Source organism: Rhipicephalus sanguineus, chromosome 8, assembly GCF_013339695.2.
Source record: "Rhipicephalus sanguineus isolate Rsan-2018 chromosome 8, BIME_Rsan_1.4, whole genome shotgun sequence".
NCBI lineage: Eukaryota > Metazoa > Arthropoda > Arachnida > Ixodida > Ixodidae > Rhipicephalus > Rhipicephalus sanguineus.
In genome coordinates this window covers 34,883,568-34,898,786 of record NC_051183.1, presented here as the reverse complement: position 1 = coordinate 34,898,786, position 15,219 = coordinate 34,883,568, and the positions used below count along the sequence as shown (strand labels likewise).

The 15,219-nt window shown below is 46.7% G+C and overlaps 1 protein-coding gene across 1 annotated transcript in view; it reads left to right on the top strand.

The window, feature by feature from the left end:
- LOC119401711 (cyclic AMP response element-binding protein A-like) overlaps window positions 1-15,219 on the top strand; it is a 258,911-nt gene that overhangs the window by 194,377 nt on the left and 49,315 nt on the right. Inside the window, exon 2 of the mRNA XM_037668640.2 lies at window positions 3,403-3,592. Coding sequence (XP_037524568.1) covers window positions 3,403-3,592 — 190 coding nt within the window. The remainder of the gene's footprint in view (window positions 1-3,402; window positions 3,593-15,219) is intronic.

The window sequence follows — 15,219 nt, the reverse complement described above, 5'->3', positions numbered from 1 at the left end:
ATATTCCGCACATCTTGTTCAATACCTCGTCGTAAAATCTCTCGAAAATCCACTGCTTTGAAGGCATAGCGACAGCTGACAAAAACTGATCGAATGTTAGTGTGATGCAACTCTCAGTCTCGGTAGCGTATATAGGTAATCGTCTGCCTTTCGTTTTGCTGTTCTCTTTCTGGCGGCTCCTCCAAATTGGGCACTGGGCTTTCGCGGGACGCCGTGCGTTTTGGGGGGGGGGGGGGGGGGATTTGCGCCTAAACCCCGAACATTTTGGCTTTGAAATGTGGGGTGGAAGTGCTGGGAACAAGCGCGGCACGGCACCTGGCGCGAGTTCCCACTTTCCACGTGGGATCAAAACGTCTTGTCCCGCAACGACACGACGATAGTGCTTTACAATGTCGTCACTCTCAAGATGAACGTCACAGACCTTGAATTTCGCAGTAAGCTTTCCATCTTTGCGATGCAAAGCCTGAATGGCGTAGGGTCTTTTGCAGGTCCGAAGTGTCGTGAAGCGGAGTCGTCGTTGCGGTAGCCGCTCTTGCAGCCCGGCGCAAAGCAAGTCGGCATACCGCACTGTGGATCTGTTCGCCCTCGTTACGCTTCGTACATCACTTCGCACAAGACGCTAAGCCTGGTCAAGAACAGTCGCAAAAATGACGAGCTAACAAAGCGCAGACGACGCTGTAACCCACGTGCGCTCGTACATCGGTGGCGCCGATCACAACACGCGCCAGCCGCAGCCAGCCGCGGGAGCTAGACGTGACTGCAGCGCCACTAGTTCTCACGACCACCACGCGGACCGCCTCTCCGGCGGAGCTTTTAAACTGAGTTTGTTCTAGTAACGTTGCACATTAACCACGTGGTGATAAACGGTTCGGCAGGCTTCTTGTTCGAGCATCTTGCTGAAGACCTGTGGATGAACCTTAGTACTAGAGGCTCATTACTGCACCGAATGACCCGCCGTAGTCAAGTGGTTAAGGTGATTGACTGCTGACCCGTAGGTGACGTCACCGAATTTCGGCCGCATTTCGATGGAGGCGAAATGCTAGAGGCAATCCCATCAGGCACCGTTTGTGTGGTGCTTTGATCTTACTTTAACACGCCTAACTTTCTGTCGGCGTACTATAGAACACGAATCGTGATATTGAAAAATAAGAGCATTTATACTGATGCTGTGTCCTACAAAACGAGGATTCGTTGAATTCATCATAATTCAACGAATTATGATGGATGACTACATGTACTCGATGTTTGCTGGTTAATCTTGATGACGTGGGTGTTGCTTTTATCGTGCGGCTAATTCTCAGTGCACGAATTGATTTAGCATACTTGTAAGGGGAACAGCGTTCAAAGGTGAAAGACGAAGAAGTGGACAAACAACAGCCGAGTGCCCCCGTTGAATCTGTATGCGCACAGGGCTGGTCTGGCAATATCTCCCCTGTGTCAATTTTGTTCAGAAATCGAATCAATAGAGGATTATTTTTTATCGTGTCGCCGCTATATATTACAAACAAAAAGACTTCTTGAAACTCGATGTGCTAAGCTGAGGATAGTATTAACAATAGACACTATACTTACCGGTGCTTCGGATTTGGGCGTCAGCCACAGGAATGTTTTTGATGCTGTTAGTGCTTTCCTTCATGAAACACAACGAATGCGTTTTTAAATTCCTAATTTCAAACGTGTTCCGATAGTAGCAATGAATCAATAAGAAAAAAAATTCAATAAAAATGAATAAGGCGTTCGGTAACACATTAATTTCATTATTCTAATTTCTAGTTAGGATGAGAAGTCTGGGGTGAATGTACAAGTAATTATTGCACTCGTTCTTTCTTATGTTTGCTTGTCTTTTGTGTTAACTCATTAGTCATAACTTTAAAACTTCATATCAATAATTCTTGGCCAATCCCCCAGTGTGGGTATGCGCCATGAGTAGAGGCACATCATCATCATCATCATAACAGCTTTTCCGTCTTTCGTAGTGGGTTGAGCTATTCCCCTGTAGGAACCAACCAACCAACCAAATTCGTCTTTGCGCACTGTTCCCCTCACAAGTATGTACCGACTAGCACAAGCCTTCACCCCGTTCATTTTGCGTCTTGCCGCAATGCAGTGCAGCCGCCAGCTCCAGGAATCGAATCATTGACTTGGAACTAAGCAGCCAGGCCATTATTGCCAATGAGCCACTGTGGCAGGTCCTTTTATACAGAGGCAGCGCCGGACAACGAATACACAAAGAACGAGAAGAAGACAGGACATTCGTTCTCATGTCTTGCTGTCAATGGTGTCAATAGATGGCATCATTATTTTGCAGAGTACAAGTAGCTTCGTATTGTTTACGGTCGCTTTAAGCGGTACATGATCTGGCATCAGTGCACAACGAGTCACGCTTATATACACACAGTTGGCGGAGCTAAAATTCTCTTGCAGGACAAGTTCGCGCAGCCCCAGCGTCCTTTTTACGCGGCCGCGAACGTGAGAGATGCCTGTGGCAGTTCTCCGAAACGAGACCTCAAGCTTGAGGGCGGGCTGGGCAGCTGAGACGGGCCAAGGTCTGAACTGAAGGCGACAGACCGCGGCTCTGCTGGTGCCGTTTCTGCTTTAAAGGGACGTGCGCTCATGCGCACGCGCGAGCTCTCCCATAACGTCCGTGAAGATGATATCAAAGCAAAACAGCCACATACGAGTCCGTTCAAGGCGACCCCTCCGTCCCACGCGCAATTGCTGGGTGTTCTAACAGACGAAGTCTCATGGACGTCTTGAGGACGACGATAGACGTCCTCAAGACGACCATAAGAAATGGATTTCATCAGGAGACTGCTCTTGATGCAATTTATCTGTCGACTATTGTGTATAAGATAGATAGATAGATAGATAGATAGATAGATAGATAGATAGATAGATAGATAGATAGATAGATAGATAGATAGATAGATAGATAGATAGATAGATAGATAGATAGATAGATAGATAGATAGATAGATAGATAGATAGATAGATAGATAGATAGATAGATAGATAGATAGATAGATAGATAGATAGATAGATAGATAGATAGATAGATAGATAGATAGATAGATAGATAGATAGATAGATAGCGCCGCAGTCAGTATTTCGCACCAGTCAGCTGATTACACAAACAAGGGGTTGGTTACTGCAGTAACAGCTTTCATTAAGTTTTGCGTCACAATATGATATCACCAGCCCGACTGCTCACGCTTCTGGCTCCGTTAACCCGGTATTCAGTGAATGGTAACCTGCCATGACTGAAGGACTCGGTCTATTGATTGATTGATTGATTGATTGATTGATTGATTGATTGATTGATTGATTGATTGATTGATTGATTGATTGATTGATTGATTGATTGTAGCCGTACTAACTTCGTATACTTTTTTTCTGTCGCAGCCGATGGTCGACATGAGCTCCGAGTCGGACTGGTCGACCATACTAGACAACCCGATCATTCTGCACGACCGCATGATGTCGGACGCAGTCCAGTCTCCGCGCATTCAGTCCGAACACTCATACTCCATGACGTCCAGCGACGAAGGTCCGGACTCGCCGCTCTCCATAACGCCGCACATCAAAATCGAAGGTGAGTGAGACCGCGTCTAGGCCTATCTGCCGTGGCTTCCTGCATAAACCGCTTGGTTCATGTGCGTAATACAATAGGGTAGACGTTTATACAAACTTATTATGTAGCGCTGTTGTTGTCGTTGACTAAGTTATCTGAGCCAGGGAAAATGTGCCACGGGACCAGTACCTGTCCGGCAGACATAAAAAAATACACCCAAATGGTTAAGCAATCTCGACGCTCACATACAAACAAACAAGCCAAGAAGAAGACAAAATCAGTTATATAAACAACGTTGCAAGACCCTTGGTAACAGCAACAAGAAAGGAAAAGATTAATCAATCTTTCCGGGCTTCGGTCGAAACGTCCAATAAACTTCTCTCTTGTTGCTTAGGGTCTTCCACTCTTTTCTGTCTACTGCGCCTTCAGCCCTTCACCACCATATAATTGTATCTATGTGAACGATAACATTTATGCTGTGTATCTCTTTATCATGTCAAGGGATGATCTGCTGGTATTACGAGTTATAGCGGGAGATGCTAGACGGTAAGGTGGAATTTATAAAAAAAAAACATTTGATAAGGTAGGGAGGGAAGGCCTGCGCGCCACTCATCTCTACGTATGTCTCGTCTGTGTTTATTTATTAACGTGCTAGCGCATAAGCACAGACAGCTAATAACTAGTCCATTTTGGAGGTCGGGAAGCTAACCAGAGCAAACAGAAATAAGATATTTTCGTACGTGTGGAAATTTATGCCAACTCATTCCTTGAACTTGATGTTTCACTTGAGATTGGCGCTCGCACCTATGATGTTCCTTTCTAATATTAACCCCTTGTAATGGGTTTCCTTGCGCGTTTCCTGGCGCGTTCTGATGCGACAGTTCAGTCAAATCGATTCGCAAGGTATTGGGCAAAACGCGCCGCCTACATCTGCCCTAAATAGCATATCTTCCGCGAATTTGAGATGTTACCAGCTTCCTCTTCATCGCCGGCGAAGTTTGAAACGTTGGCGCATATAATTTCGACCTATTTTCGGGCACTTCGTCTTTCGGCCCCCTTGTCGGCAAACTTCACACCTGGTCACGCTCTAAAAAACAAGAGAAAAAGATAGCCTCGGTGCGCCGCTCAATTACTCAACGGCTTGAACTCGGGGATCATATCTCCGCGAGGTACTCACTCCTCAAAGAAATAGAAAGATAAAGAAGCACGGGACAAAAATGCAACGCAGAAAACATCATGGCTGTGCCCGAAGCGAGACGGCCCGCATGTACTATCTCTTCGGCTACACATGCTTGAATAGCGTATATATACATACGACGGTCCGGTGGTCAGCTCTGCACGGCATATAAAGCTTCACACGACGGCTGCATATCTTGACACATCGTGGCCAAAATAACAAAATAACGCGGACGTACCGCAATCAGCAGAGGCCTGCTCAGTGTTCGCCCTCTTTGGGGGCGGGGTCAAAAAGTCTCATCGCTGCTTCCTCCCCCCCCCCCCCCCCCCACCCCCGTTGGTTGAGTCTACGGCGTGGTTGAGTCCAAAACACACGATGCTTCACAATGGATGAAAAAGTGATGAAAATTAATCGATATTGCTGCTTCTCAGAACGGCCTGCCTTTGGTCCCTGGCTTTTCCCGGAGTAAATATGGGAGGTATCGATTTCTTGGAATTCAACATGAGGGGTCTTCAGGCGCGATTATCGTCAAAAGCTTGCGTGGTCATAACCCTGCTCTTTAAACAATGACGGGGAATGTAGACTGAGTAACGGTATTGGTCAGGCTTTGCGCCAACCTCGCAGATGGTTAGGGGGGGGGGGGGGGCGGGGGGAGCGCCCCCCCTGCCCCCCACGTGTGCATGCCTATCCCAATCAATAGATGTATATATGCATGCATGGAGGCCGATTTTCACGCCACCACCATTTTGACGTGCTTTTTGCCGTTCGCGAGAGAATTTCGTGTCGCTGTCCTCCTATCACACCACTTCTTTCTTTTCTTAGCTGTTTCTTTCATATTTTTTGTCTTGTTATGTAGCACATCGCCGTGCTTAGTAAATGTGAACAGTGTATCAATCCAGGCTGCTCCATGACGTAGCATCGTTCACCGACTCGAGAAACCGGGCGCATAAATCCATATTGCATATACACACAGACTACATAAACGCGGCGTATACGAATCGTGTCTATATAAGTGCCGGTTGGTCGATTACGCGCCGTGCTTTGAACGCGTCAAGAAAAGAAAAAGTGGGGCACGTTGATTGGCTCGTTCTATTCGGCGGCAACGCTTCGGGCAGACGCGTGACGCGTTTGTTTGTATATATATATGCGTATATATTCTTCGAGCAACTATCCTACTCCCCCCCCCCCCCCCAACCTTCATAGCCCCGCGCGCGTACGCAGAGATCTTTCCACTTTTATCCCTCACTGATGATAGTCCTGTTCTCTAGAGGCGTTCACACGAACTTTGACCTCCCCCCCTCCCCCCCCCCGCCTCCTGGTAACCGTTATTGGTGTGGATAACGAACAAAGAAAAATAAAAGGAAGTACAGGAATAGCGGTGAGGAAACGGTGACGTACAAGCAGGCGCGTGCACTTCCGCATGAATTATGCTGATAAAGGTCTCAAGGTCACCAATATCCGCACCCTACCCCCCCCCCCCTGACTTCAGTACACCCCCCACCCGCCCTCCACGAAGCACCTATCTCAATCCTTCACCGTCATCTGTACTTCAACCCAGCCGGCGGGCATCATTTTCCAGCTCCGGCCGCTTGGCGGCGCTGCACGTCACGAACGCGCGAGCGCCGCATCGCGGTCGTGTCACGAACCGCTGTTTAGTTCGGCCAATTAGCGTTATTTGCGCAACCCTTTTCTCGTATTGACGTTATCGCGTCGTGTGCATGAATATCTCCAATGCAATGCTGTTGCTGTGTGGTCGCACGGTTGGGTTAGGGTATGGAAATTGGCGTGCGCCCAGAAACGGTCTATGTATGTCCGTAATGCGTGCCTTGAGAGGTCATGCGTTCGGTTAGGTTCGAACTAAAATTGCATGTCCTTAACGGTTTTTAGAATTATCCCCGAAATAAGAAGAATAAAGGCGTAAATAATTTAACTCCACCTTCATTACTTCCATTTGCGGAAGCAATCTCATCTTAGACCATCTCTAGACATGGTATAACTTAATCTGCAGGATTTCTGAGGCTGTCTAACTAAATTTGGGGAGTTGATCGAGCTCTTTCAGTTCCTAGCAAGTCCGTCTGGGCTCCTGTTTGATTCGTGGAATTGTCTGGTACTAACACCTCTCGAGGAGATTTAAGGCTATGCATCCGCTATTTGTATGCCAGCTGTAGACGTAACACAAAATGGTCTGCAGAACTTCTAAGACAGTGTACCTGTAGGAGTTGGGAAAGAAAGGGTGTTTCAGGGCTCGTTTTGCTTTGTTAGACTCAACCTCAACGAAAACAAACCAACAGACATTGAGGTCAAGGAAAGTATTGGGAACGTTGCTTGTAGTACGATGTTCTACCAGGTGAGCTACAGCGGTGGTCGTCCTGTCGTCCACTTTATCGAGTATATCCGTGCATGTAAACCTGGGTGTGTTAGTCAGCGCCGTTTGTAGCCATGACGGCGAGTGTGGAACACTTTTGCCAGCTGGCGTCACGTGGCGCGTGAATTTTTTTACGAGCTGGCAGCTGATCGATAATAACTCACATACCAGTTGGAGGCATCAAGTCTGCCAGAACGAGACCCTCTCTATGAATGAAGGAGGGAGCTAGATGATCGATTCATTTCAACGACATTCCGAGGCCTGCTCGCTGGCCGGTCGTTTGGCTGCTCCGTCTACGGAAGCGTCCGTCCGTCCGGCAGGACACGACTCCACAAGGGAAGCGAGCCAGCAGTCCGGTCCCAGCCTGTTTCGGTGGCCCACATTTAGTCAATGGATGAACTGGGCAGCCCGCGGACTCACGACGGGTGCGACGAGGGCAGTTTCGCATTCGCGTGAGAGACAACAACCGACCGGTGCGTGTGCTCTATGCGGGTGGTTAGCTGACCCCAGTCTTGTGTTTTTTTTTTTTTTCTTGCACGAACGATGGGGGCCACCGTCCTTGCTGTTGCTTGCCGTCCCTAGCACGTTGGTGCCGTGGTGTCCTCGCCGACTCATTTTTGTAACAGCGAACGCCGCAGCGTTGTAACGACGAATTGCGGATGATGTTGGTAATGATTATCTAACCTAGAATGCTAGCCTACAACTGATGACACGTGATTATAACAGGCAGGCTAAATGTGTTCTTGTGGCCGACTCGTTTCATAGATGAGGCTAATAGAGATGGCAATCTTGATGATAATGATAATGCTCGATAATCATCTACATGTCATCTTATCATCTCATCTTATCGTCATCTTCTAGCATGATCGTCTGTATCGTCCTTGCAATATATATATATATATATATAATCATTCATATGCTTCATCTGTGCGTAATCATCATCACTTGAAGCAACGGTGGTGGGACTATGGCTCGCGCGAATAAGGAAGAGACTTGAAGTGTCCAAACGTTGCTGCTTGCAATATATACGTCATAGTATGACGTCACGAGATTCATGACGACAGCCTCGCCACGCACAGGCCAGCTGAAGCAACTTTAGGCCAGCTGTTTTCCGAACTCGTGAAGTTCATAAGCAAGCAAGTTTTGGAGAACTCGCGTCGCTATAGACGTCTGAGATTTCCTTCAGAATACGCCGCGATGAAGTTCTTGTTTTGTGGCTTAACTATTATATAACTATGCAAATAAGCCCCGAGCGGACGCTAGCTAATTCTGCTGACGTCACCGGAACGCTACAGCTGTTTGCCTTAACGCCGGCTGTTCTCTCTACAGACGCAGGTGCTTTCGGCCATTCTCGCTTGTATGCAACAGGCAAGGAATAACAAAATAGAATAGTAGTACCGCTGTGATGGGTGCAACAGCTGTTCGAGCCTTAGACGCGGCGCCCGAGCTATTTTTTTTTTCTGTTCTTGTTCTTGCCTGGCGACATTGAAAAGCCCTCGCTTTCCACGTGTGCTGTCGGCTTGGCTTGGTGTATATATATATATATATATATATATATATATATATATATATATATATATATATATATATATATATTATATATATATATATATATATATATATATATATATACATGCGGCGTCGGAGACACGGAGACATTCATTCTTTGCTCGCACTCCGGTTCATATATTTGCCGGCTTTGGTGTAATTACTGGAGACGGGCCACCCTCTAAATTTCTCTTATTATTAGCCTTCGTTCTTTCTTTATATTTCCTGCGTTTTCTTGTTTTGACTTGTATCCGAGCTTCTGCGATTATGAGACGTAATGTGCTAACTAGTGAGCTCTTGAGCGAATGAGCAAGCAAGAGAGTTAGTCAACGAGGTAGTCGTCGACTTTATGAAGTCGATCCACACAGAAAATTCTCAATAGCAACAGATCTCCCACGACACCTAGAGACGTTACTCCTCAGACTTCGACTGGAAGTACTTCCTGCACAAGATACACCGATCCAGCTCACCGGAATGCTACTGTGGTCACGAAGATGAGAATGCTTGGCATATTCTTTTGGATTGCGTAAAGTACGCAAATGAAAGAGAAAAATTAAAGAAACTAGCAAGTTTGGACAGATGCCCCTTCACATTGCGGAAATTACTTGGACCGTGGCCTGAAATGCGTCTTCAGAAAAATGCGAACATCTTTCTGAAAGACTTCTCAGTGGACACCGCACTAGATAAGCGCTTGTGATGAACAGCTATGTGTTGGTATATACGGAATGATGTGTTAGTTCATATGCTGTGGGCAGAATGAGAAATGTGTGCCTGTGGACGGTTTAGTGCAATGCGAAATTCTGCAAGCAAACTGTACATTACCAAGTTATTTTAGCTTGTTTCAATGTGTTATGTTTTTTAGTTGCTCAATATTTATTTTGGGTAACCATTTTCTTTTTCTTTTTTTCGATGCAGAATTTATAGAAATGGAGTATCCGAGGTAATACAGACCTCAACCTCTCCACAGCAAGCCAGTTCAAACAGAACAGAACAGAGGTAGTCGTTGGATTTGTCAGGTAGTTATTAAGCTCATTAGTAGGCTGGTTCATTAGTAAGCTACATTTTTCGAATGATTCGTCAAGCAAGCAATTCTGTCCGTCAGTTGGTCTAGCTAGTTTTCTGGTACAATCTACTGAGAACAAAAACAAGATGGCGGCGTTCGCATTCGAGTCGTCATAGGCTAATGCATAAGCACCGTGTGAATTTCTGCGTCTTGTTTCTGTGTGCAGCTTCACGCGTTAAGATGATCTTTTACCAACTTGCCCAACTTTCAACTTTAATAAATAAACGGTTGTACAGATGCATTCGGTGTCGTCATAGGCGTGAGCAGTGCCGCCCCCCCCCCCCCCTGCACATACCTATGGTCGCCATTCTATAACCTTGTTAATCTTGCGTCATGACCTACCAAACTGAGAAAATCATTCCTGTATACAAGCTCAGGACGGCGGCGCTCATCAGTCACAGTCCCGCCAATCTGTGGTTCCTTTCAAAGACCATGAACTCTCGCTTCGAGCAGAACGCGATGCCGGAAGCTGGTGCTTCCAGGGTCGTCGCGACGCGTAGCTCATCGTGACATTCCTGGTATATCTGAAGCCATCTGGGTGCTATCTCGACGGTGGGGCACACGCCATATATCGCCAGAAGACACTCGGCACCACCCACCAAGACGAGTCGGGCGAAGCCGAGCCATGCATGTCGCCGAAGCTGAGCAAATCACCTCGGCATTTTCGCCCGCCGTGCGAATGGCTTGGCTGTCACCGCGCGCCTCCGCACTCGAAGATGATGGAAGCGAAAGCAAATAACATTTCACGCCGGGCGATCTGGCCGTCTGTAGAAGCGAGTTAGCTTAAAGAACGTTACTGTACAAAGGACGACCGCCCCGGACAGGCGTTGGTTCTGGGTTCGAACCTTGGACCAAGACGACTTTTTAAACTAGGAAGCTTTTAGTTCGCGAGTGAGTGAGTAAAATCTTTATCTAAAATCTAAGGTATATCGCTGGGCAGCTTGTGGTCATGCGGCCACGAGCCCCTGGCACGGGCGGCATCTTCAGCTATCTTGATAACCCTGGCCGGCAGGTCAGTGTCAGAGCCGCGCAGCAGAGCCCCCGTGCTAAGTATCATTTACCTCCTTATTTTTATGGTCTGCTGCTGGACACGACCACATAATGCGAAATAAGTCTGCTCTTTGCTTGCACTGCTTATATGTACTTGCAATAAAGTTGTTTCCAGCCATCCATTACATGTACTTGAATATTAATCCGGATAGTAGTAAAGATAGGCTACGGGGTTGAGGTACCTATTTGTCTGGAGTCGCCTCCAAGTTACTTCTTGGAACTTCTTAAGTGATTTATGGGCTGGCGAGTACACTGCTCGGGTGAACCTGTAGTGCTGAGTTTTTTTTCCCTGATAGTGTACCACGCGATCCTTCGCTGATCGTAGCATTCTCAAAAATTCGTTTGGATTTCATTATTGTAGTTTGGTGATATGTAGGATTGGTAGAAATTTCCCCTTTCTATACAAACGGTACGACTTGCGCTACAGCTGGTTTTTCATTATGCCTGATTTAGCTCAGTGTGCAACGATCGCATTGCGCCTCGGCGTTTGCCTGAGCGGAAGTAGTGTCGGAAGGCGGGGGAGGAGGGAGGGTTTCAGTGGAGAGGAGGAGAGGAAGTAACGGAGGAAGCAGAGGGAGTGGGGGTGCCATACGCGCACGTGTAGCCGGAAAGAGACAAGACGAAGTAGAGGAAGCGATACCTTTCTTCTCACTCACTCACTCACTCACTCACTCACTCACTCACTCACTCACTCACTCACTCACTCACTCACTCACTCACTCACTCACTCACTCACTCACTCACTCACTCACTCACTCACTCACTCACTCACTCACTCACTCACTCATTCACTCGCTCGCTCGCTCGCTCGCGCTATCCAACGTTGGCGCGCAAGCCGCCAGCGTTCGGCGTACGGAGTGTAGTTGAATGTCCCTCGTGGAATCTGGTCTGCCCACTTGCATTTTGCGGGTCAGAGCGAGATAGCGTCCGCCCCCCCTTTCTCTCTCTCTCTCCTCCTTTCCTTCTCTCTTTCCTTCTTTCCTTCTGCGCTCTGTAGTACACATCGGAGAGAGTTCCACATCAGGAGGGGAAAATCACCGATGCCGCAGGACGACCGGGCACCGAGTCTTCTTGGCCGAAGGGCCCGTAGACTTATATAGGTGGGACCGGGAGCTGTTGATAAGAGTGTGGTTTAATTTGCCGGGAAAGGGAGGGGGGAGGGCGACGCCAACTTTTTCAAGACAGTGCCTATTTCCCGGGCCTCTTTCGCTCTCGTACCCTGATGAGATACGTCCGATTTCTGAACCAAATGGCCTACATATTCCTTTGCATTCAATCAGTACTGGTTAATGTTCGTTATCGTTTGTAAGAATATGTAACCTTTGTATATTTTCCTGTTTTCAACCGATGCATAATTAGTTTTGTTGTGTAATTACTAATAAGAGCTCCCGTTGCAGTTTTGAACTTTGGAACCTTTTTCTGTATAATTTCTTTTGTTATGATTATGAACTACTTTGAGAAAACATAAATTTGAACTTGCACTTGAATCATTGGCTAATATTGATTAGTTACATGTCTAATATTTATATGGATACTGATGACACACACTAGCGTAGGCGTAGTCAGAGAACGAGAGATTGGGGGGGGGGGGGGGTGGAGGTGGAGGTTAGACCCCCCCCATTATTTTCTATTTTGCATGTGTATAAATATACGCACACATACAACGCACGAACATGCATAAAGAGTAGCTGAACCCCCCCCCCCTTCACTTCACCCGAAAAATAATTCTGGCCACGCCCCCTGCTGCTTGGTGGTCGCTGCATTTGTCGATTTATTTTTTTTGTCTTAACAGATTTGTCATTGTGATTTCTCGTTAGCGTTCTTTTTATTTTTTTATTTTTTATTTTGTCAGCCATGGGCTGCTACTTTCGCATCTGAGCTACGAAGACCAAAAACCCCCGAGTATGGGTTTTCGCTGGAGCCAAATTTTCGGCAAGTCCGCTCATCGAAACGTGTATCTAGTACGCCCCCTGTCCAATGAAAGAAGGCAATTTTGGGGGCTCGTTCCTTGTTTGAGACAGCGTTAAATGAAAACCAACAAACCGTTATCCGAGGGTTCCAGCTTCAGTTCCTGCCGGCAGCAAGTTCTCTTTTCGTCCACTTTGCTTTCTTCACATCTATACTATCATTGAGATGAAGGAAACGAAGTACACCGACCAAATAAAAGTTTAAAAGAAAAAGGACGTTCGGCTTCCACACGGAAGCCTTGTTTATTTGGTCGGTGTACTTCGTTTTCTTCATCATGTTTCATCCCGACCAGGCGGGTTTCCATCGAACTCTCCATTTTATACCATAATTACTACAATACACTTAAAAAGAATACAATTAACGTCCCCTATCTCTTCATTGCCTTCATTATTTGTTGGTTTTCATTAAGCTTGTATACCCCCCAGTTCAAGGATTTCTCATCTCTTAAAGCTCCCATGATTCCCTGAACCTGCACCTAAGCTAACTACTTCGAAAGCTTTTCTCTCGCCTAATAGTTATACTTGTCAGCCTTGTTGAGTAGATTTGGTTTTGTAAATGAATTGTCAGTGTTGAATGTTATTGGAAAAACTTAATGAAGAACTGGTGTGTCTAGTTTTTCTGTTTGTTTTATTGCTCGACGACGTAGCATGTAGCTCCCGTACGTCGGTGTGACGTCACAGGAGGTATTTTTGGTATTTGCCTTGGTTGCAGGAAGTCAGCTTTTGATCTCATGGCTAAATGCTGCTCTTTCGTGTGTCTTTCATATAGTAAGGCAGACAAGTTATTCTTTCGTGCACGTGCATCTGTCGACCTGAATGTCTGCACCTCGTGTGCCGACAGATGCGACATTTTCTCGATGAAAGATTGTTTAAAACTTTCGGGTCGAGTCTTTGCGAGGAAGTGTCAAAGTAGTCGGCGACGCTAGTAAGAAATACCGCATGAGCTCCTGTAGAAGCCGCATCTGTAATTTATTTCTGCGTAGTTTGGGGTGCTCCACTTTTCTGCATGTAATGCAGAAGTGTGAGGCTCGTTACTTTGGTTATGTGGAGAGTGAGTGAGTGAGTGAGTGAGTGAGTGAGTGAGTGAGTGAGTGAGTGAGTGAGTGAGTGAGTGAGTGAGTGAGTGAGTGAGTGAGTGAGTGAGTGAGTGAGTGAGTGAGTGAGGAGTGAGTGAGTGAGTGAGTGAGTGAGTGAGTGAGTGAGTGAGTGAGTGAGTGAGTGAGTGAGTGAGTGAGTGAGTGAGTGAGTGAGTGAGTGAGTGAGTGAGTGAGTGAGTGATGAGTGAGTGAGTGAGTGAGTGAGTGAGTGAGTGAGTTTGTGTGTTTGTGTGTGCCCCGTAGGTTTGTTGCTTAATCGCGCTGTGTATCTCTCTTCTGTTCTGGTTTTCCTACTAAAATAGACAGTCAGAATTTTACTTCAATATTATTATTTTACAAGTATCACATGTCTCTGCTATACTGGCGTCGATTAATTATAACGCAAAATAGAGTTACCTTCGTACTTGCTATAAACAAAAACGCTATGAAGTCTGTATTGAGTATCTTCAAGTCTGGAAACAAGTTTCTAGATGACAAGCTATTACGATCTTTTACGATACGGCTACCATGCGAGTCTATACGGCAATTTACGCGCTCGCCTTTTTTGAGGCCTTTCGAACCTTTTGCGCTTCTACTACGGTTGCCGTTTGTTTAATTTGACAACCAAAGTGCACTTCCTGGAAATATCGCCCGGTGGTCAGAGTAGACAAACTGAAAGGTGCCCTCCCATTCCCGTTATTCGATTCCACCACCATGGGTTCAAATCGACAGGCGCGGTGTTTATCCTCTGTCATATAACTGCCGAGATTTGGTCTTCGCGGTGATATTTTTTTTCTAGCGAATTCACGACCTTGTTGATTTCATTTCACTACAAAGGTCCCGCTTTCTGCGTCGCTGATTGACGTCGAACAAGCCGCGTCTGATCAGGGCTAACCCTAGCGGACATGCTGCGTCGTATACGTTTTATCCGGCGAACTGCGCAATTCGGCGTACTTGAAAACGACAGCCGCAGATTACGAGTCTTGAAACCACATCTGATCATAGGCGTGTGAAGGGTTCCCCATTAGGGCGTGTATGTGTGTGTGTGGGGGGGGGGGGGAGGGTCAAGTGGACTGCAGCGCCCCCACCCCCTGTCCCTCCTCCCACCCCCACACATGCGCACCTAGGAAACAAGGACGAACGTTGACTGGTGGAACAGTTTACGGACGTCGTCAATGTGAGAGTTGCCTTTGGTCGAATCACGCAAACAGAAATCCGGGCAAATTAACTAGGTTCGCCGCGGTTAACTACCTCACACACGAGTGTACAAGAAGTGGAGATAAAAAAAGATGAAAAAAAAAAACGAATAAGATGGAGCGTACGCACACGCAACGACAGTACCCACTTTTCGCGTGCGAAGCCGGTAGTACGAATCGATTTTTTCGAATTCCCACTGGTCATT